The sequence below is a fragment of the Podarcis filfolensis genome, assembly GCF_964270895.1.
Source record: "Podarcis filfolensis genome assembly, chromosome: 9".
NCBI classification, from domain to species: domain Eukaryota; kingdom Metazoa; phylum Chordata; class Lepidosauria; order Squamata; family Lacertidae; genus Podarcis; species Podarcis filfolensis.
Window position 1 is genome coordinate 32,378,202 of NC_139610.1, and position 23,797 is coordinate 32,401,998.

The 23,797-nt window shown below is 41.6% G+C and overlaps 1 protein-coding gene across 4 annotated transcripts in view; it reads right to left on the bottom strand.

Annotated features, from left to right (window-relative positions):
* The window catches only part of GALNTL6 (polypeptide N-acetylgalactosaminyltransferase like 6), a 440,162-nt gene that overhangs the window by 264,073 nt on the left and 152,292 nt on the right, over positions 1 to 23,797 (bottom strand). For all 4 annotated transcript variants that reach the window (XM_083631200.1, XM_083631203.1, XM_083631202.1 and 1 more), the window contains exon 3: positions 6,528 to 6,636. In XM_083631200.1, the coding sequence (XP_083487326.1) occupies positions 6,528 to 6,636 (109 nt within the window). The remainder of the gene's footprint in view (positions 1 to 6,527; positions 6,637 to 23,797) is intronic.

A 23,797-nucleotide genomic window follows, 5' to 3' on the forward strand; every position in this document is an offset into this window, starting at 1 on the left:
TAGGAGAAAATAACAGAGGCCAACCAGAGAATATTGAGAAGCAAAGCAGCTAGTAAGTCTGATCTTTATTAAAGCTGTTGCAACAGGGTGCTCCCCTTACACGCAGGAGGACGGAGGAGGACCCAGAACAAAGATGTGCCTGCCCTTATATAAACATTTTAAATTCCCTGCTCTGGAGCTCAAGACCACCCCTCCATACATCATACATACATCACAAAAGGGGGTGTAACCCAAGACCACCCCCCACCAACATCATACCTACATCACAGAAAAGGCGGTCTACAACAGAAATTTGAATGTTGTTTTTCCCGTCTGCCAGGTTATCTGATAATGCCTTATCTAATTGCCTTTCCTGGTAGTCTGCCCATTCCTTTGAGATGGTGATTACTCAATTCCTGAGACAATGTGAAGGTTCCCTCACGCCCTCCCTCCTTGCAGAGAAAACATTTGGTCAGTTTGGGAGTCAATATGGTTTCAGGACGGTCTTCCTGTACTGCTCCAGACATGTGGTCCACATATCTAAGTTTGTGCTTGGTTGGTACATTTAGGAACATTTATTATATATATAAGATAGATAGATATATATTTTATTACATCTGCAGTAATTAAATAGGTGCTGCAAAACCAAACTGGAGAAGGTGAACTAAACCATGGCTGGCACTGTGTAAAAGAAGTAATATTTAAAGCTGCAAGACTACAACTTGAGAGAAACATAAGTCACTGTCCCTACAGTCACTTTGAACTTAGGTCACCTCAAGACTGTTAGTATTATGAGGGAAAGATTCAAGCAAATACCTGAAATTTAGGTTTGCACAATTACAGTGATCTGTTACCCTGCTACAATAAATTCCCCCTCCCTTGGGCTTCCAGACAATACTCTCCTGGTGATAGCAACCATGAGCAGCAACAGAGTCCATCCTGTGAAGCAGGTAAGATCTAGACTTGCCCTTCTCTGAATTGGAAGGCTCCTGCCATTGACAGAGGGGATTGGGATCCAGTGGAGCCTTTATAAAAGGGTGGGAAGGTAATTTTCACCAGTTCTCCCTCCCTCTGTATCCCTATCGGGCATCTCCCATTCTGTTCCAGAGGGTTTGCCAACTATCAGAAGCATGTTTTTTGGGAGATACAGAGTGCTTTGGCAAGAAAGGAAGCAGGAATTGGGGAAAAGACCCCCACCTTCCTTCATTCCTCTAGCAGGAGTTATCATTTTACACTGAAGCATCCTAAAGTACCATCCAAAGTTCTGCTCACAGGAACTCTAGATCCAACCTTAAATTGCTAATATAGTACTAATTTGTGGCAAAAGTTGCCTTGATCTACCATTTGAAAATTATAGCTGGTGGCTAAGAAAATAATCAGTCCATTTTAATAATGTATTTAACAATATGTTCTCAAATCATGCATTAGAACCATTTTCAATAATTTAAAAATGGATCATTCTGCACAGCTATAGATAGGGAGGGAGAACTTGTGAAAATTACCTTCCCACCCTTTTATGAGGTGGGGGGAGGCTATGCTCTGTTGTCTATGCTCTGGTAACCTCTAGGTTAAATTACTGCAACATGTTATACATGCAGCTGCCTCTGAAGATGATTTGGAAACTACAGCTGGTGAAGAAATCTGCGGCCAGGTTGATCACCGGGGTAGGATGGTTTGAGCACATAATACCAATCCTGGCCCAACTGTACTGGTTGCTGATTAGTTTCCAGGCCCAATTCAAAGTTTTGTTTTTGACCTATAAAGCCTTAAACAGCCCCGGGCCGCAATAACTCAAGGATTCCCTCTCCCTGTATGAATCAACCCTGTGATCATAATCTGAAGCCCTTTTTCATGTGCCTTCTCTATGAGAGGTCTGGATGATGGCAATATGAGAATGGGCCTTTTCTGCAGTGGCTTCCTGTTTGTGGAATGTTCTCCCTGGTCAACTCACCTGGCACCTTTGTTACATCTCTTTAGCCAAAAATGTTCTTCTATAACCAGGTCTTTGGCTGGTAATTTTCACAAGTTCTCCCTCCCTATCTATAGCTGTGCAGAATGGCCTTTTAAAAGTGTTTGTGGGAGGGATGTTTTTTTTAAAAAAAATTATTTTTACTATGTATTTTGTGTTCTCATTTTGAATTTGTATGTTGTGAACTGCCCTGTGATCCATGAAGTGTGGTATATAATAATAATAATAATAATAATAATAATAATAATAATAATAATAAAAAAGGTAAAGGGACCGCTAACCATTAGGTCCAGTCATGACCGACTGGGGTTGTGGCGCTCATCTCGCTTTATTGGCCGAGGGACCTGGCGTACAGCTTCCGGGTCATGTGGCCAGCATGACTAAGCCGCTTATGGCAAACCAGAGCAGCGCACGGAAACGCCATTTACCTTCCCGTCGGAGTGGTACCTATTTATCTACTTGCACTTTGACGTGCTTTCGAACTGCTAGGTTGGCAGGAGCAGGGACTGAGCAATGGGAGCTCACCCCGTCGCAGGGATTCAAACCGCTGACCTTCTGATTGGCAAGTCCTAGGCTCTGTGGTTTAACCCACAGCACCACCTGCGTCCCAATAATAGTATAGGCATGCATATATCCTTATTTCTCTTTCTTCTGCAGACGTACTTACTCAACCACAGACAAATACCCAGTTCTTAGCAAAGTACCATCACAATGTATCTTACATTGACAATAGTTCTTCCAATTGCTAACATAAAAGATATTTAAACTTTGTGAAAGGTGCCAAAAAGCACTTCTGCCCCTTACGATAGATGCATAAAGTCAGTCACACACGGTGGCTTTGTGCTAGGATGAATCACTGGTAGGCATGTATGGATTGAGCATTATTGCTGCATTATGGATTGAGAATTCTTGCTGCATTAAGGCAATGTGCTTAGTAAGACGTTTGAACTTCTGCACCTCCTTATACAGTGCCACCACATGTATAAATGCTTTTTGGTGCACTTCATGGGACTGCTGCAAGGCCTTTAATTTCTCCATTTGGAAACAGTATTCCATACATGAGGATGAGCTTGAAGGTACGACATGTTCTGCTGAATTGCTGTACCAGTAATAATTGTACACAGGAGGGGATTTTGGTCAGGACAACTTTCCATACAAAGCTGCAACTGCTGAAATTCCCATTTGTACTCGGAAGCACACCAGCTCTGTATTATATGGCACTAGACTCTTTATACTGAAAATGATACTTCATGAGAAAAAACATATGTTAAGCATCATGAGAAAACATATGTTAAGATTAGCCAATAAGGCACTGGATTGAGACTGGCATTCTGGGAATGGAAGAAGCTTAGCATTTGGAGCTGGCTGCTTGCCATCTGCCTTGGGATTGGCTGGAGGAAATCAGATGCTTGAAAATGGATTTCTAATTGATGCTGGAACACTTACCTGGCAGCACAGCTGACTAGATAAGCGTCAGCCCTGCCTCAAAGCAACGGAGGCTGCCATCAAAAGAACTGCTGCCTGCCCACTGGCTTCAAGAATATTGTACCGGCATTGCAGTAAGATTAATCCTTTATACACTGTAATGCTAGCTTGGAGCAGCAGTTACTTCAGCAGCTAGCTATTCATGCCCTGTAAGGATTACACACTAGTGGCTGCTAAATTGTACCATTTTTATCTATACTTATAGTGTTTATGTATGCATGCATATTCTCAATGTGTGGTTTCATACCAAATCAGTTGACTTGCATCATCTCCAGCATCATCATCAATTTTTATCTGTTAATCTTCCTTCACTGTTGGGATAGCTCAGTTGGGATAGCTCACAACTCTTAATCTGAGGGTTGTGGGTTTGAGCCCCACATTGTGCAAAAGATTCCTGCATTGCAGAGGGTTGGACTAGCTGACCCTTGTGGTCTTTTTGAACTCTACAATTCTATGATTCTACGACTACGGATGTGGCCATTTTACTACAATTGTACAGAAGTGCCATCCATGATTAAAATGGTGGGTGGGTGTTTGGGTGTGTGTGTGTGAGAAGTGGACTGCAAGTGTTAATATGATTTATAATCAAAAAAGTTAAAACATAGCAATTTCAAGGTGTGTTAGCAATCTCCTGCATCTCTTGAATAGAGTTATGAGTGTCTACAGCCCACAACAACTAAAGGGCTCCCTCCCACCAAAAAGACATTCTGTAATAGGCACAGTACTTTGCATAACACCATATTGGGTCTGGCAGCATACGTGCTGCCTTCAGTATGCTTGGCTTTGGAAATGGATGAGAAGTATGTGGGAAGGAGAGTGGTGATGAGCTATCCATGTTGCTTTTTATTGACCACTTCTCCTTTGCTTTGTATCGTTTGAAATCACGGAAACAGCAAATAAACAAATCTAGCACTATAATAGTAAACTCAAAAGTTTTCCGACAGCCAAATCAGGCCTGCTGAGCAAACTACCAGAGGCAACCCAAGGTTTGTAAAAGTACCAACAGTATTAAGGGGAAACATCTGAGCCCACCCTGCAAAGAACACACCAAGGTCTGAGCATATTCAATGACCAAGGAATGCTGAACATCTGTCAAGAAACCACCCCTTAAAACTGTAGGGGAGAGAAATGGAATGGAGTATCCCAGGCTTCCTCAAACTCGGCCCTCCAGATGTTTTGAGACTACAGGTCCCATCATCCCTGACCACTGGTCCTGCTAGCTAGGGATCATGGGTGTTGTAGGCCAAAAACATCTGGAGGGCCAAGTTTGAGGAAGCCTGGAGTATCCTGAAAAGGAGCATGGTTGGCTGGCTTGGACAATGAATAGCAGCACTCTACAATGCAACATTTTGTCACAGCACTACTTGTCCTGTGTTTGTTTGCTACATTTCTGTACTACTTCTCAAAAAAGTCTCCTGCATGGTTTACACTAAGTGTAATAGCAACAGGTATGTTGAGGTATCGTATTGTTTCTATTTGCCCCCAGTATTATCTAAGGAAAATTCAATGACCACCAAAGAGAAGCACAAAATTTGGGGAAGACTGCATGCAAAGAAATGTGTAATAACATCCTGAGTGTGATATACTCCTCCATTGTGTACTGACAGTGCCCCAACCGCCATTGTTCCAGAAGACTTCAGGCATCCCCTACACTGTGCAACAGATGCCAATGCAGTATCACTTAGGAGAGCAGTCACAATAGCTCCCAGAAGCCAGAAATCCATGGTACCATGTGTTGGTTGGGAGCCACTGTGACTGCTCTGGCCAACTAGAAGTAACATTGCCACTTACTGCATTGCCTAGGAGTTCATTTTTTTGCATGTGCACCACAAGGAATCACATAACCACCAAAGAGCAGTGGATTAAACTCAGGGCTCTAAAATTTTGGGGAAAGGCCCTTCGCAGGGAAACAGACACACAAAATCTAACTACTGACGTTGATGCACAAAGTTGTGTTTTCAGAACTGTGTTTGTGAAGTGGTTGTCAGCGTGACATGATTTTGCATGTTTAAAAAAAGAGAGAAAAGTATAAATTCCTAATCCCCAATCAAGAGATGTAATTCCTCTTGTTAATTCCGATCCTTAGGGGATACAAGTAAGGATTATTTTTAGGTTAATACTGATTTCTCATTAGAATGAAGCTGTGATGCCCCAGCTGCACTAAAATGATTGACTTTTGTTTACTGCAACAAACAACTTTGGTTAGAAGATGACAAAATTAGGAGCAAGACTTTAGAAAATTTAAATGTAGCTAATCAAACAGATGATGTTTGGAGGTGTTTTTTTAAAATAAATAAAAAAAATGTAAGTGATCTTGCAAAGTATTCTCTTTACTTGTATTTCTGGTCTTACTAGAACAGCAACTGTAAATTACATTTTAAGCTATCCTTCTCCCAAGAATCTCAGTGCCCCTCCCCAACATCCTCACTGTGGGATATTTTAGGCTGAGAGATGGTGATCTGGCCACAACTTGCCAGAAGCCAGATCTCACACAACTGGCAGAGTAAACCCTTTGGGGGGGGATATAGATGTACCAGTTCTAGAATGGTGTGGCTAATGCTGGACCATGACTAGGGAGATCGAGCTTCAAATTCCCTAAGATATCTTTGGCAAGTCACTCTTCTACAACCTCATCTTCCTCACATGTGCGCCACCCTAAGTATTTTGGAGTGGGATCCAAGTGAATGAAGAAATCAAAGCAGCTGGAAAAAGACCCTCAAAGCAATTGATAATAATGTGGAGAAGTGGATCTTGTTAAAGCTTTTACAACTTACAACACTATAATAATAATAAAAAAAAAATCAGCTGCTAAATAATGCAATTGATACAGGTTTTATTTTGGCAATTCAAGTGGCTATTTCTAACTGATCTTAATTCTTCACGTGATTCTGATTCTACATAACATAGGAATGTGAAATTATATATATATATATATATATATATATATATATATATATATATATATATATATAAATTCCAAAGAGATTCCTGCAGATCTTGCTTTGCCAGGCCTAATGCAAAAGAATAAGAAAAAGGAAGGTATCCCAGTGTGTAAAGGAGGAAGTTAAATACTAATTTACTCTAAACATCCCACCTGAACGCATGGCATCTTTTTGAATACTTTCATAGTCATGCCAGTCCTTTCTTTTCAAGCCATCTGTCCAGGTATAGAGCTGTCCATCTCCAAGCCCCATTGGGAATGTCTGTAGAAACAGGGGGGAAAAGGTATAATTAAATGTTACCTTCTCTACTGAAACCCAAACTCATTCATAGGCAAAGGCAGATAGCAGTCAGGTTCCCTGTATGGATCTGCAACATACATATGGGACTCATGCATATGCAGGATGACTTTCACATTCACTTTAAGGGTTGCCCTGAGAAAGTGGGACTTCATCCAGGTAGAGATTTGCTAGGCTTCCTCTACACTTATTTTTAGCTGCTTAGTAAATATCTTATTAGTCTAGCAAGCTTTAAGAACAATTTGCTGCTTAGTAATTTATCTTAAGATCAGCTATTCACTGTTTCCCCTCTTTGTTTTTGTAGTATCGTGCTGTTACCTTTGTTTAAATTGTTGCCATTTTTCGTATTCCATATAATGATTTATTAATGTTATCTTTTTCTGTGATGTTTCGCCTTTTTAAACTAAACCAAAACAGAGAGGGCAGGTGAATTCACACTTTAAAAGCTAGTTTGGGACAGTGGCTAGACTGTGTTGTGTGTTGGAGAAATCAAGATTCAAATCAAATGGCTATAGTGTTGTGATGCTTAGATGACAAGGTGTTCAAATGATAGGAGAAAGGAGGCCCCACCGAAGGATTTTCCCAATTTTAGTCAAATCATCCCCCCACCTACAGTGTGGCCTTCTAAAAAGTGCTGCTAAGGGACCCATCATAAAAAGTAGGGAGAATGACCAGGCCGCCTATGGTCCTTTGTAGTTTAAGCACTGGTCTCTGGCAAATCACTAAGTCTTAGCCTGAGGTACCTCACAGGAATATTGTACAAATAAATAAGAGAGTCCAATGTACTCTACTCTAAGGCCCTTGGAGGAAAGTAAAAGATGACAAACAGATACATATTTCCAGAGAACTAAACAAGAAACTCATTTCAGGCAGGTTAGTAAGCATCATTTGTGGGTTCAATATATGTGGGGGCTTGGAATCAGCACCCAGAATAGCAGAGCAAATGCCATGGTCTACCATGACTGAGACTGGCTTCCCTTTTAAAAAACAAAGACCCCCCCCCACATTTTTATGTCCCGTGTTGTAAAGGGAAGTGCTGAGTGAGGTGACTGCAGCTTCCACCATCTTCATTATCTCCAGTGCCTTGGGGCCCTACCTACAATATGGCCACATTCACGCCATACATTTAATGCACTATTATACCACTTTAAGCAGTCATGGCTCCCCCTCCCCAAGAGTTCTGGTAAGGATGCTTAGACCTCCCAGTCCATACCCTCCAACATGTTGAGATTGAAAACCAGGATGTGTTTTTCCCCAACTGCGCTCCCGCACAAGTCACCTGACCTGCATGGTCTCACATTTCCCCCCAAAACACACATTTTTGGGCTCCACGGTCTCACACATTTTTAGGTGCCAGGCTGAGAGCATGGCAGCCCAAAACAGGATGTCCTGATTTAATTGGGGTAGTTGAGATGTATACCAGACCCCTCACAGAGCCACAATTCCCAGAGTCCTCTGTGCGGAGGGATAGATTCTTACACCACTCAGAATTGTGTGTGTGAACCATGACTGTTCAAAATGGCATCATAGTGCTTTAAAAGTATGGTGTGATTGTGGCCTATGCTGAGAGTGAGACACTGGGGGTAATGAAAATGGCGGTGTTCGCAGCTGCCTCACCAAGTGTTTCTCTTCACAGTACTGGGCAGATACAGTGGCACTGGTTTCCATACTGCCACCCACCCCCAATTTTTTACTGTGCCCTCTGATAAGCTTTGGGGCACCCACCTAGGACAGTATGGGGGCACACCACATGGCACCTTGCTGAGGACCCTCTCCATATGGCACCAAGCCTGATTGTGTAAGTGTGAAAACTCCTGCATCAAGCAGTTATGACTGAACTAGGGCAGGAGAAGATTGCATTCCAGCCTGTAAAAACATCTGCACACTTCCCACAATAGACTGAAATACTGTTGAAGTGTAATAAATTATTTAAATCAAAACAATTAAGATTGGCGCAAAGAAATCTAGCCGCATTCTATTTTATTTCAAGTGCAGTGGTACCTCAGGTTAAGAACTTAATTCGTTCTGGAGGTCCGTTCTTAACCTGAAACTGTTCTTAACCTGAGGTACCACTTTAGTTAATGGGGCCTCCTGCTGCCGCCGCATGATTTCTGTTCTCATCCTGAAGCAAAGTTCTTAACCTGAGGCACTATTTCTGGGTAGTGGAGTCTGTAACCTGAAGCGCCTGTAACCCGAGGAACCACTGTATTTATTTCAAATACTAAGCAACATATTCTTGAAATTGACAAGGTGAATGGCCCCCATCCTTCTCCCTGGCGCGTTTGAGATAAAAATTGCCAAATTTTATAATTCCTATACTACTGTCCTCCTATGGACTGTTAGTAAGAAATCTCTCGAAAGCATCAGTACTCAAACTGATCCTAAAACAATTCCAGCATTAAGAGGTCAAATCAATGTATATTGCATTGCCTACTAATTTGTTCTCAACTTTTATTCACATTTTCATATTTTCCTTTATTCTTCCCCTCCCCCAACTTTCTGTAATTTGTTGAGTCTAGAGACTGCTGTGACCTTTGTTTCTAACCTGGAAATATGGCTGCCATGAGGTAGAAGAAGCCCTGAACCTACAGAGTCCCCCTGTTGAATTGGCAGCCACAGAAGCTCAGTCTCGTGAGCCAGGGCCCCAATCCTCCATCTTCAGGGGAAAAGACTTCAGGTGTAATTTTTCAGAGGAATGGCCCTTGATATCCCTACCTCCTCCAAACCACCATCACCAGATAGGCCCATGAGGCTTTAGCCTGAGAAGGTAGCATGACCATTCTTGGAATGAATCCAAATACCTACTCTAAGGACTAGAAATGTTGTTTTCTAAAAAAAATAATTTTTCAGAAAGATGGTCTCTGTGCTCAGTATAGCATTCTGCACTCTGCCCCGCCACCCCCATAATTGTGTTTTTGTGTGTTTGTGGCAAACGCCCATCTCTTATAGTTTACCAACAGACCAGCAGGTAGCTCAGACCTCATGAACTTTGTAATGCATTTCTGACAAACTTTGACAATACATTTTTGAGTGTATGTAGTCATACTTGCATAGTTTGTCAAGGCAGCACTTTGGGGCAGAAGTCAAGGACCCTCTTCAGCCAAAAGAATAGGGCGGCCCCAGACACAGCAATGAATGAAGTAATATACATTGCAATCTAAATAGGGGTGGGGGACGCTGTAGGGTTATTAATTCTAAATTTGCTTAACTGTACCATTGTACTTATACTCTGAGGCTTATGCACTCATTTTACCAACCTTCACCAATTGTGACCATGTACAGATACCCATATCTTAAACTGTAAAGCAGGCATTATTAATCCTGTGACTTTCCAGATGTTGTTAGACTACAATTCCCATTGGCCCCAGCCAGCATGGTCAATGGTCAGGGATGAAGACAGTTGTGGAGGGCCACAGGTAGGCATGGGAAAAAAGTTTGATTAAGTTGAGGAACCGACAAAATCCACACTCCCCAAAACAATACACAAACTGAAATATATTCATCTTTCAACATTAGCACTTCTCTGAATTTTGCCATGCAGTTCTCTAGCTGAATAGTGTGTACAAAAATGCATACACTGCAGTAAGGTAAAGGTAAAGGGACCGCTGACCATTAGGTCCAGTCGAGACCGACTCTGGGGTTGCGGTGCTCATCTCACTTTATTGGCCGAGAGAGCCGGCGTACAGCTTCCGGGTCATGTGGCCAGCATGACTAAGCCGCTTCTGGTGAACCAGAGCAATGCACGGAAACGCCGTTTACCTTCCCGCCGGAGTGGTACCTATTTATCTACTTGCACTTTGACGTGCTTTTGAACTGCTAGGTTGGCAGGAGCAGGGACAGAGCAATGGAAGCTCACCCCGTCGCGGGGATTTGAACTGCTGACCTTCTGATCGGCAAGTCCTAGGCTCTGTGGTTTAACCCACAGCACCACCCGCGTCCATACACTGAAGTAAAGTGTGCTTAAAATGCACATATCTGTGAAAAATGAAACATCCTTTTTGAGGCGAGGCAACTGGCCCGGTACACAGTGTTCCAAATGCAGTCACATATGCAGTTTGTATAATCAGAAAAGAAGTGCTGTGATATGAAAAAGGAATCTCTGTTCCAAAGCTGTATATTGTGTAAAGAGAAATTAACAGACTCAGACAACTTTTACAGCACAGGAAATGAATTAGCACAGAATTCCATCCTCTCACATGTCAATTAAGTTGACAATTGTTGTTTCTTCCGAAAGAGATTATCTTGCACATGTTTTGAGAGTATGACGAGAAATAACAAAACACTTATTAAATGCTGTAAGACCAAAGGGGAAACAGCACAGCTGAATTCATTTTCTTTTTTTCTTTTGTTTTTATTGCTTTAGCTGTACGTTAAATAGACCAGTGTTCTACAAGTCAGCTTTAGGGTTGTCAGTCATGCTTATTTGCTTTCCCTTGATCACTTGAAATAGCTTCTCCCCCAAATGGCAGAAAACTTTAGTTTAACTACTCAGCGGATTCCCTGAAGTATTTCAAATTTCCCTGGATAATGCAGCAATTTCAACTGTCCAATATTAATAAGCCCAAAAGCCTGATTTAAGCAAGGAATGGAAATCTTCATTAACAAGAAGCAGTCAAAGACTTTTTCATCAAGTTTACATTTAGGAATTTATGTACTGTTAATATGTTTTTGCACATACAATGGTATCTCGGGTTACAGACGCTTCCAATTACAGACTCTGCTAACCCAGAAATAGTACCTCGGGTTAAGAACTTTGCTTCAGGATGAGAACAGAAATCGCACAGCAGCAGTGGGAGGCCCCATTAGCTAAAGGGGTACCTCAGGCTAAGAACAGTTTTAGGTTAAGAACGGACCTCCAGAACGAATTAAGTTCTTAACTCGAGGTACCACTGTATTGCCTTTATCCTGACAGAAATGGTGAGTTAAAATACCAGATCAGTTGCTTAAAAATACTGTGTATGTTTACGACTGGAGGAATCCTCCAACTTAGCACATACTTGTATGAATCAGGACAACTGTAAGTGATCAGATATACTGATGGTTCATGTTACCTGCCTCCCCAAATAGCTTTTATGTAGAAATAATATATTTTCTGGTATGGTATACATTAAAGATTGCAATGGGTGGGAGGCTAATCACTGCCTTCCTTAGCGACTTATTGCCTCTGATTCCACACCTCCCTGCCTATTGTGCAGATTGGAATATAATTATCCTTCAGATTTCACATTTCTCTGAATTTTGCAATTGTTCTCAGCAAACACATTCGCCTAGAAGGCAAGGGCCAGGTCAGGTTCTATTTGCCAAGAACAAATTTCTCATGTGTCCTTCCATCCTCCCCTCCCCTCCTCTTCCCCTTCCCCTGCCTGTCAAAATGACAGACAACCCCCTAGTAGCACTTTACATAGTGCTTCCACAGTATCCACCATAAATTCACGTTGCTCAACAATGTGTAGAGGTTTGCCCTTTTCTCATTCCCCACAGAAAGCGCAGTAAAGGAGAGGTAGGAGGAGAAAATCAGCATCAAAGTAACTTTGGGAGCTTGAGCTTTATCCCCTATTTTTAGAGTACGATGACCCAGGAAGTCCTTTCTGAGGAGCAGAATTCAGACATACTAATTCTCCTAATGAGACCTATTGGGGGGAAGTGAATATTAGTGAGCCCTGGGGAATTACATTTAATGAAATTTTCTCCATATGCAAACAGTAGGAGATTCCACCCCTACCCCGCTTACTCAAGGAGCCTGAAGCGGATTTTTAGGAATTTCCTAAAACTTCATGTTCCACCAGGCAAGCAAGGAATTTAAATTAATGGGGTGTGAAGCTGTCTGCAATTCCTAAGCTGCTGATTTCCCTTGTCAGCAGCTGAACATCTAGGAAGCCTTTCCTTTTGATGTTGTTCTATGGCTTAACAAGATTATTTTAAAGTGTTTCAGAAAATAGTTTCCTTGATTTGGTGATGCCTAAGGCCAGAGGAATTTCCATTCAAGAAACTCAGTTATTGGAGTGCTATTTCTGTGGCTGGAAGTCTTATAACCTCAACAGTGACTACTATTCAGTATTGCATTTAAAAAATGAAGAAGCCAAATTAAATAATACCTCATACACAAATATAATCAGATCATATGAATAAAGTCCAATGAAGCATTTGCAGCAATGCCTTTGTAATTTGAGCCATCCATCCATTACTCCTAAATTATTGCCCCCTTCCTTTAAACAATTATTTTGCCACTTCTGTGTACCACAAGGTGGGCAAATCTTCTCCTGGCAGCCACCACTCTGACGCTCCAACAAGGCTCCTTGGACAATGTTATGTAATGATGTAACATGGCTCTGACAGGGTTTTGGAGGTGAGGTGAACTGAAATGACTACCATAAAGGGCCAACATTTCCCCTTCCCAGAAATCTTAGTGGAACAGTGATATGGCTATTCCAGGGAACACTGTGAGAGAAGGGAGTTGGAGAAGAAGAGGCGCTTCAACGATTCCACACGGCATGGGGAAAAAGAAATGCCTAAAAGGATTTTATTTTTTTTATGAAATAAAAACCACCTCTGTTCTGACACCACCAAAGACCCCCCCCCCACCTCACGGATCCCAAATTCCTTTCAATCACTAAACAGAGCGGTAAATTTGGGGGCCATTTTTGGATGAGCACTAATTGCTATAGCAGGCCTTGTCCTCTGCTGCAGTAAGGCCAACACTAGCAGTCAGAACATCTAGGAGGTGGGGAAAGAGGACTTCTCATCATTGCCACTTCACAGCACTTCCTTTCTGCTGCTGACACCTTCTTTTGGAGGATGGATGAGGGAGCCAGAGCCAAGCCTGGTAAGAGGACTCTGCTTCCAAGAGCTCTGAACTGACCCCCTGGGGTAAAGCAAGGCTAGAGCTAATAGTGAGGGTTGCATTGTTTTTGTTTTAAATCCTGTTTGTTTTGATGGTGCTTTGCATTTACTATGTATTAAGTTCAGATCATTTCATTGCGATGAATTTATCTTATGCTGTGTTAGTTGGCTTGTTTTGTATTATTTGAATTTGGATGTGATGCTGTATTTCGATAATAAGCTGGTTTTTACTGAGAGCTGCTTTGGACACTGTGAAAAAGTGGCATAGAAATTAAGCTGGGTTATTTTGCTGCAGAGGTGTGTTGTTGGAATGAGAGGCTATGGATCCTGCACAGCGCACCAAGGACATGGGCCTAGAACAGGTCTCCTTCAACTCTTCTCTGACATTGGAGAATAACCAGTTGCAGACCTTTTGACAATGTTGTGGAAGTGCTATCCAGTCTCTGAGGGCAAATGTATCTCCATTCTCAGAAAGAGAGATACAAAGGAACCTATAGCCCAGGGACTGTAAGATCACAACCCAAATTAAGTATGTCTCCTAACTCATGTTTCTTCATGCTAATATAATGCTTGCTTGTAGCATGTACACCCTTGTGCAAATTAATTGAAACAAAGCATGTATTCTATGCCATATCGATCAGTCTGTCAAGCACCCACAAAAGAAGATGTTTTGGGGATGATTCAATTATTATGGTGTTAAGAATTTGTGGGGTATATGCCAAAGTCGCCTCCGTACTGTAGACTGTACAACTATGGACCAGCTCATTCAGGTGCTGATTCAAGTGTCGTACAGGGATCCAAAAATCAACAGTGACTGTTCAAAACTAGTAGACTCCATGCCAAACCGTGTTCAAATGCTGCTTAAAAATAGTGGAGGTCATATCCGTTACTCTACGTATATGTGAGTTTTGTACAATAAACTACTGTACTAAATTCATTGTTTGTTTTGCATATAGCCCACAAATTCTCAATGGGATTTATGTCCAGGGAAGTCCCTGGCCAATCAAGTAACTGTATTTGCTACTCTGTCATGAATTTCTTCAGCACTTTCGATGTGTGACAGGGGGCTAGGTCCTGCTGCAATATCCCAGTACCGTCAGGATACTTCTTTTGCAGTTCTGGAATAACTCTTTCTCGTAGAACCTCAATATATTGTGGCAAGCACATCATTCCTACTAGCTGCAGGCTTTCGACACCATAATAACTGAAGCATCCCCCAAACATCTTCTTTTGTGGATGCTTGACAGACTGATTGATTTGGCATAGAAAACATGCTTTGTTTCAATTAATTTGCACATGGGTGGTAGTATGCCAGCTGCTGATTAATGTGTGTGTGTGTAGTTGAAAACATTCCACCCACTTCTAAAAGGGCATAGATAGTAAAGGCCAAAGGCCTGCTTACAGAGAAACGTTTTTGCCTGGCACATAAAGATATATACTGATGGTACCAGGTAAGCGTCCCTGGGGAGAGTATTCCACAAATGGGGAGCCACAGCAGTAAAGGCCCATTCTCACATTTTCACCTTCTGGATCTCTTGCAGACAAGGCACATGAAGAAGGTCAGTTCATATGGGGAGAGGCGGTCCTTGAGGTCTTGAGCCATTTAAGGCTTTATAGGTGAAATTCAGCACTTTAAATTGGGCCTGGAAACTAATTGGCAGCCAGTGCAGTTGGGCCAGAACTGATATTATAGGCTCCAATTGTCCTGCCCCAGTGAGCAATCTGTCTGCGGAATTCGGCACCAGCTGAATTTTCTGAACTGTCTACAGAGGCAGGCCCAGGTATAACATGCTGCAGTAATCTAATGTAATGTAATTAATGTAAGATTCATTAACATAGGCAACAGTTGGTTCATTCAACCTGCTTTGCTCCTTATAGCTGAATGTAGCTGTTGCCTAGCAAAGCTTGTGAGTAGGAATCAGCTGGATCCCCATGGCAGATTTGGTAAGTGAGTAGACCCCTTCAGAAAGCCGACCTAGCTGGATTGTGAAATCTGTTTTTAGCCAGCATTCAACAGCAACCCTAGAAATAAAATGGGTAGTATTATATTACAACACTTTCCAATTGTTTTTCTCAGTGGATTGTCTTAGAAAAAGTAATTTTATTCAAATCTTCACAGTTGTGTTCTTTGAAGTACTTTGGCCAAACATAAAAGGAGAAAAACAATAAAAATGAGGATGCTTGTGTCTGAGTTTTATGAACTGCATTTGAACAAATATTGTGCTTATGACCTTTCTTAACCAAATATTAATTTCAGAAAATGCATCAAAGCAACACTTTAAGAAATAATAAATGTGCCCAAACTGAGGGTAGAATATAGCTTGTGAACGCCAAATGAATTATGTTTAATTCAGCTCAGTTATTTGCCAACATATATTTTGTGAAATCTAATGATGCTTTTATTTCGGGATTATATTTTCATGCTGCAATAAAGACAAATATTTTTCAATAACTGGAAAATACATGTTCAGTACTGCCAGCAGTATTATTATTATTTTTTTGCTTCTGTTAGTAACTGCAGAATTATTGCAGGATCTATTATATCAGGTTAAGCATTTGCAACTGAATAAACAATGGCAATAGTTCCACATTTAATCCAGGTTTGAACAATTTATAACAGCCATGACAGATATTGTCCATCAGCCATGTATTGTGTCTTACCAGTGCTTGGCACCCTTGTACTGCAATCACAGGCAGACTACAAAAACAGGAGGTCATATGTGGGCTGGTGGGATGCACTGGGTTTGAAGGTTACCACTTGTGCAGCTCTAGTTTACATAAGAAAAGGTAAAGGACCCCTGGATGGTTAAGTCCAGTGAAAGGCGACTATGGGGTGCGGCACTTATCTCGCTTCAGGCCAAGGGAGCCGGGCATTTGTCCACAGACAGCTTTCTGGGTCATGTGGCCAGCATGATTAAACTGCTTCTGATGCAACTGGACACCATGATGAGTGCCAGAGCGTATGGAAACTCCGTCTACCTTCCTGCTGCAACGGTACCTATTTATCTACTTGCACTGGTGTGCTTTCGAACTGCTAGGTTGGCAGAAGCTGGGACAGAGCAACAGGAGTGCACCACCGTCATGTGGATTCGAACCACTGACCTTCTGATTGCCAAGACCAAGACCAAAAGGCTCAGTGGTTTAGACCTCAGCACCACCTGCGTCCCTTTTACATAAGAAATACTAAATCTAAAAGGCTGTTTTTAGTATCTTATAAAGGTGGCGCTCCAACTGACAGAGGGGAGCTCCACTGTTAGAACAGCATTTATGCCCCTGGACGAGCCCTTGCTACCTTGGTGGAAATGTCCACCAGCATAAATGTACAGTCGGCAGTGATCTGATTATGGTAGGAGGGCAAAGGGACATGTTGTGGTGGATCAGGGATGGTTTGGGATCCAAAGACCCTTTATTCATCTGACACACCCCAGAAAGGGCAAATGCCCATGGAAGTCACAAAATAAAAGTTAAAAGGCCTTACAAGGGAAAATAAACATTGAAATAAATACAGATATGAACACATATCTTTCATCTTGGCCACTGTGCGCCAGCAAAGCTTAGGAAATAGCAGTTTCTGTGCTATGGAATCTCACCATCTCCATTTTAGAACTGCTTTCTTTTGTATTTTGTCTCACTCTATTGTGAACTGAGGTCAGTTTTCTTTCCCCTTTGGAGGCCTCTCATATATCATGTAAGATTTCTAACAGCACACCCAATAGGCCTTGGCAGCTACTCATCAGCTGCAAATTTCCTTTTAACCCAATGTACAATGAAGTTCAATACTATATTACTTCCAAGTCAACACAACGCGTTTCCATTTGGTCAAGGCACACTTCAATACAAGAAAACCTTAAAAGCAACAGCATGTATAAAAGAAGGATCAAAAGATCAAAGTGTCAGAAGAAGAAAATTCCAGCAGCAACCTACACCAATCATTTCTAAATGCTTGAGAAAACAAAAGAATCTTAATATTGATGCCTAAACAGCTAGCATGGGAGACAACCATAGCATAGCATAGAGGGACACTGCTTGCAGGGATCAGAAATCCTCCCCACTAAGCACATTTAGTATGATGTGTAAACAAACCCTACTCACAAACACATATGTGACTGATAACATGATACACAGTGATCAAGTCATTCGCTGTGTGAAAGGGCTGGTTTCTTTCCCCAAAAAGTTGAACTGGGAAACAGCTAACACATTTAAATCAGTATGTTTAGTGCAGACAAAAGTGTATTTTCTGTGCATTTTCCTTGCATTTCTTTTCTTTTCCACAAAGACAGTCAAGATAGGCAGATAGACAGACAGACTTGTCAGCATTAAGTATGCAACTCAGCATGTGCATGGCTGGTAGCAGTAATTCAAAATTCCTGGCTTAAGCTAGCTCAAAATTCCAGGTGTACCATCACAAAGGTTGGCAACCACTGTGTTAATATTTGATGTATTTCTACATCCAAGGAGATAGAACATCTGACACATCCATCTGTAACTTTAAAAGTACAATCATATGGAGGACTGCACCACATGTCCACCTAAACATATCAGCTGAGATTTAGATGGCTTTTTTTTTTAAGAGTGAACTCATGAAGACTAGGTCTGCCAAAGTTTCAAGGCAGTATAGTTCAGATTGCTAGATGCTTGTGACAAATAGGAAGCAACAGAGCAAGTTAAGTTGTATTAAAATTCTAATAAAGAACCCCATCTATGACACTGTTTCCCTCTTTTTTGTTAAGTTCTTATGTATCCCACATGACTATAGAAGTGCAAAGGCAGCACAGACAAAACCTTCACTTTGCTTTTTAGAGTTTCTAGCTTCCATTCTCTGGTAAAGTGCGGAAAGTTGCAGGTACCATTTGTCTTTGTTCAAACACCTATGAGCGATAGGCAATGCTACTCGTGCATAGTTTTGACCTCTGTGCTACCAACGTATATCTCCAGACCCTCCTGAAAATGTCAAATTCTCTTTAAATTATACAAAATGTGTAAGGAAATGCAAATACACACAAAATCTATAATGCATTCAAAGGTATAGGGATGATCGCTGGGTGTGGAGCACGCTCCCCGCCCGCAGGCAGTCTCAGCTGCCTGCACGCATGACCTTGGGGTGCAGGGCACACTCCCCCTCACAGATAAAGCCACAGCTGTCTGAACATCTTGCCCTCTGTCTAACCTTTTGCGATCTCAGTAGTCTGCAGTGTCCTGTCTGTGACCTTTGTCTCTGAGACCTTTGTCTCTTTCGTCATACACTGTGCAACGGGAAAATGACGCGGTGGAAACAGGTGCCAAAATAACTTTGTACCACCCCACGATCCCAGGACTGGAAGATGTGTAAAAGGTCACAGCCCAAAATGTATCTGCCTGGGTTTGCATATTGTGTCAGTAAAAGGAGCCTCTACAGAGCTGGCCGGCAGCTTGCTTGCAGCTCACCTGTGCACAGCTCACCTGCATTATCAACTCCTGCCTCATGTCCTTCACTTCCAAAGGGCAGAGGGGTCAAACAGTTCTGTGAATACCATGCGTCCACATCCCTGATTATATTTATCTCACGTTTATTTTGCATGTGACTAAAATTAAAACATTTCTCTTTGTTTAGACATATAGGAAAAGAAAATGTGAAAAAAACAAATAAACAGAACATATCATACTTCTGTCTATTTCTTATGCCCAGGGTTTGAGTGCCACTGCTTACATATCCGAAAGAGTGGAGTATAATTATCAGACAATCTCATTAATTTATTCAGTATATCCCTCATACATTGAAGGAGCTCAAAAACGAGCGCAGTCAATGGTTGGTATATTTAGCTCAGTGCATACAGGTAGGGACATAGGATATGGGGTGGTGTGCCACATGGACAGGGAGAAGTTATGGATACATGCTCCTGTCAACATCTTGGGCCAGATCGGGGTTGAAGCAATGCTTCTTTCTTATCTTCCTATCTTCCTCTTTCATTTCTCTCCATCTTTCACCTCTTTCCTTAAAAACAACAACAAAGAGATCATCTGATGATACTGATGAAGTGACCCAGCTTAGCTGGGATGTCAGCTATGGTCGTGAACATGTGGATTATGTATAGAATTTAGATGAAATGTGCATAAATTTGTAAGCAGACACTGTCTGTAGTTGAGGCTCAAGTGTCTCATATTACAGATCGTTTACCATGTAAGCACAGGCTGGGAAGGCAGAGTTGCTGGTTATCATAGTTCTTGTAAGAATGAAACATTGCTGTGCATGCAAATATCTTATTTTTAAGTGGTTCTCAAAAATCCCGGAATAGCATATCCTCCAGCCACTTGTTACACCTGGTAGACATCTGCAGCCGGCACGTTTTTAAGTGGTTCGGGCCAGCAGGGATTACCAACACAGCAGCATTACATGCAACGTCTGTCTCACCATTTGATTTTTACATTAACCCGCAAACCCTATGGGATGCCAGTCTAATAAAGTACTACATAGATTCAGAAGATCCATCTCCTCTGGAGAAGATTTAACATCTGGTTCAATTACAGAGAAATATGATGAGCCAAAAAGGCGCATGATTATCAAAGAGACTCACTCACAGATTTTTATTAGATTCCTCAGAGTAACAGAACATGGCCCCTTTGCCTATGACATTGAGTGATGAAGTTTAGTAACAGCTGTGTTTCATTGAGTAATTAATTCGTTTTAATTTCACTCCATGAAGATATATATTTGAAGGCACATCTTCAGCTAAAGAGGATAATGCATCATGGAAATTCAATTTTTTAAAAGCATAAAGGCATTTATGTAAGTTTTCTTGTGAATCTTTTCTTGAATGCAAAAAGAGGCTCAAACTGCAAACAGGTTGTTCATATTCACTCACCAATCATGTTATCATTTTATGAAAAGAAATACTAAGTATGCTTGCACCTTCATTCATGTTGCAATGATCTTCTCTAACAAAGTAAAAATACACTGGAATCCCATTGCCAGAGCCCACAGACATTCAGACATTTCAAGAAGCAAGCTGAGGATCCAATAACATTTTTAGCTAATGGGATCACTCACTCTTGCATTTACTTTCCAGTTTCCAAGTTGTGATTTTTCCATAATATTCCCCTTGCACAGCTACAGAAAATCATCATGGGTTAGGGAGGCAATAAACTTTCAGCACATCAGTACTATCTGTTAAACAATTATACAACCGTTTCATAAAAATGAAAGCTTTAAGCTTTCTTAAAGAACAATCTGTTTCAGCCCCAAATTAATAGACCCATTCCTTACTCTGTATTTAGGAAAATATATATTCTCCCCTCCCTGAGACCTAGCAAGGAAAAATGATTTCCTGTTCAGGTTTTTAAACATTGCTATTCAGTACAGTCTCTTCAAATTTTAATATATATTTATAGTAGCTTAGTGGGAGACCCAGAGGTTCCTTAGAAGCCACTTTCCCCTGAAAGACAGTTTGCCCATCATTATAACCTTACTCTGTATTGTGCAGCCTCAGAAGAGGGTTCAGTATATTCTAAGGGGCACCCATTTCAAGTGAAACCCAGCAGACCAAATGTTCCACCTGAATTGAGTGTGCTCCCTGAAACATGCTCCAGAAACTTTGCAATGCATTGCAAGGGCTTTTGCAATGTGGAAATTGTTCCTTGGTGGTAAGCATGTAGACAATCACTGTGGTAGCTTAAGAAACTTACAAAAGGAGTCATGGGCTGTATTGACTATAAGATGAAGTACTCATAGCCAGTTTTCTGAGTTGCAGGTATCCACATACTTGGCAAATAACTTTTGGTAAGCAGAGGCTATGAAGCATTTGTTTGCTTACTCTGAAATTTTCTGTACCATTTATTTATTCTGATTTATTAGTGTTTAGCTTACTGTTCCTTGACCTGGCATTTACATTAGTAGAAATAATTAACTCAGCACATTAAAAAAGGGCAGTATTTGATTTATACAATGACATCTAAATGACTCAATGTTATTTAATTTTTGAAGTTCTGCCAACCTGTGGCTCCCGTGGTTTATTTTTGTATCATGGACAGCACCTCAATTGCACCCTGTCAACGCAACCATGCACTTAAAAATGAGAAAACAATAATGCAACCTGAAATGATAAACTTGACAGAAGCGGAAGAGTTTATGTACAGACAAAAGATCAGTCTAGCTGAGTACTTCTTGCTAAGATGCAATGCTGAAGAGATGCAAAAAAGCAGACTTCCACTGTGTGGGCAAACCTAGAAAAGTGCATTTGTGGGACAGCAAAGATCATTATCAGGAAAGCATGTCTTTTTCTTAGCAAGGTCATTGCTAATTTATTCACCTTCTTAATAAAGCAACTCCAGCAACTCCTGGAGCCAAGCTGGTGCCAAACATATTGCTCTACTTTCCTTTGGACCACATCAGCAGGGCTGATGTCTGGGCAGCCCAGGGCCTCCTTGCACACTGGCCAGGCTTTCACCCTGGGGAGGACACCCCCAGGAGCACACTCCCTGAGGCAGACAGATGCCAGCAAATTACAAAACAGGATATTCATGTTGCTGTGAGAACCAGCAAATGTGTCTGGAACTCACTTCAGAGCAAGACCCATCCCCTCTTTCTATTCAGGGCCAAAAAGAGCCCCCTGGTACTGGAGGATATGAGTCAGGGCATGTCCAGATGACCTGTTTATTGAGCATTTATCCTTGCTCATTTGCAGGGGGATTAGACAACACTGGCTCTTTAATTACCAACGTTTATTGTGTCAAAGCAAGTGTTGTTCCACATTTCCAGTGCATTTTGCAGTCACTTTCCTGACTGCCGATCTTTCATGGCAAACACTCAAGTTCAGGATGGGAAACAGTATAAACTGCAAAAGCTTTCCCTTTCACCACAGGTTTACAAATCTGCAGCTATTGCAGTTTATACTGTTTTCCAGCCCGAACCTGAGTGTTTGCCATGAAAGATGTGTTGTAATTACTACCATGCCAACACCACTAAAGGTGGCACTGTAGGTTAAACCACAGAGCCTAGGACTTGCTGATCGGAAGGTTGGCGGTTCGAATCCCCACGACGGGGTGAGCTCCCATTGCTCAGTCCCTGCTCCTGCCAACCTAGCAGTTTGAAAGCACATCAAAGTTCAAGTAGATAAATAGGTACTGCTCTGGCGGGAAGGTAAACCTAGCAGTTTGAAAGCACATCAAAGTTCAAGTAGATAAATAGGTACTGCTCTGGCGGGAAGGTAAACAGCGTTTCCGTACGCTGCTCTGGTTCGCCAGAAGCGGCTTAGTCATGCTGGCCACATGACCCGGAAGCTGTACGCCGGCTCCCTCAGCCGATAAAGTGAGAGTCGGTCATGACTGGACCTAATGGCCCCTTTATCTTTACCTTTACAACACCACTAAACACATTTCAAGGAAGATGAAAACTACTTTCCACCTTTTGAAACAACAGAGTAGTAAATATCACTGGAACCTTGTTACAAATTAACCTGTTACGTATTGTGAAGTAAGCCTCTAATTACACACTATTTAGAAAAGTTGACCCACATTTAAAGAAAAAAAGCCTAAATTTAAATACACTGTATCTTTTCCCTTCCTTCACTCTCTATACATGTTCCACAACTATTTCATTTATCAATCCACTAATTTTCCTTTGATTCATATTGTTTGCATTCGTTCCTTTTTCTGATTATCTAAACCTGTTGCCTCTGTACCACTACTATGTTTAAGACACTAACACAAAGGAGCACAGTTAGCGCAGTTGGTTAGAGTATGGTGCTGACAACGCCAAGGACACATTGCTGGGGGTTGGACTAGATGACCCTCGGAGACCCTTCCAACTCTACAATTCTATGATTCTAGGAAATGGGTGGATAGGTGAGTTTGCAGAGGCCAAGCTTGGTAACAAATTCAGAGAGCCAACATTTAAAATTATAAGGTTCAGATGTGACAGACCTACAGTTTCCTGTTCCAGCCATATGAATATAATGACACAAGTGCATTCTCCCTAATTTTTAAGACTTTAACATTTATAGAGCAGGTATAATTCAGCGGTTAAACACAGAGCCATGGGCTCCAAGTCTCTAGGTTCACATCGCAGTTCAGCCATGAACTTACTGCATGCCATTAGCCATGGCATGCAGTACCCAGGTTTCCCATTTTAAGATCCCACAATGGCTGGTGCCACACTGCATCATCACTGCCAAGGTTTAAGATGTTTTGAGCTTTTAGTTTTCAACCAACTCATTCTATCAGTGCAAGGATTTATGCTTATGCAATGATATATTCTCCCTTCCCTTATGCATCCCCTAAATCTGTTAAAGGGATTTCCCCAACCCTCTGGAGC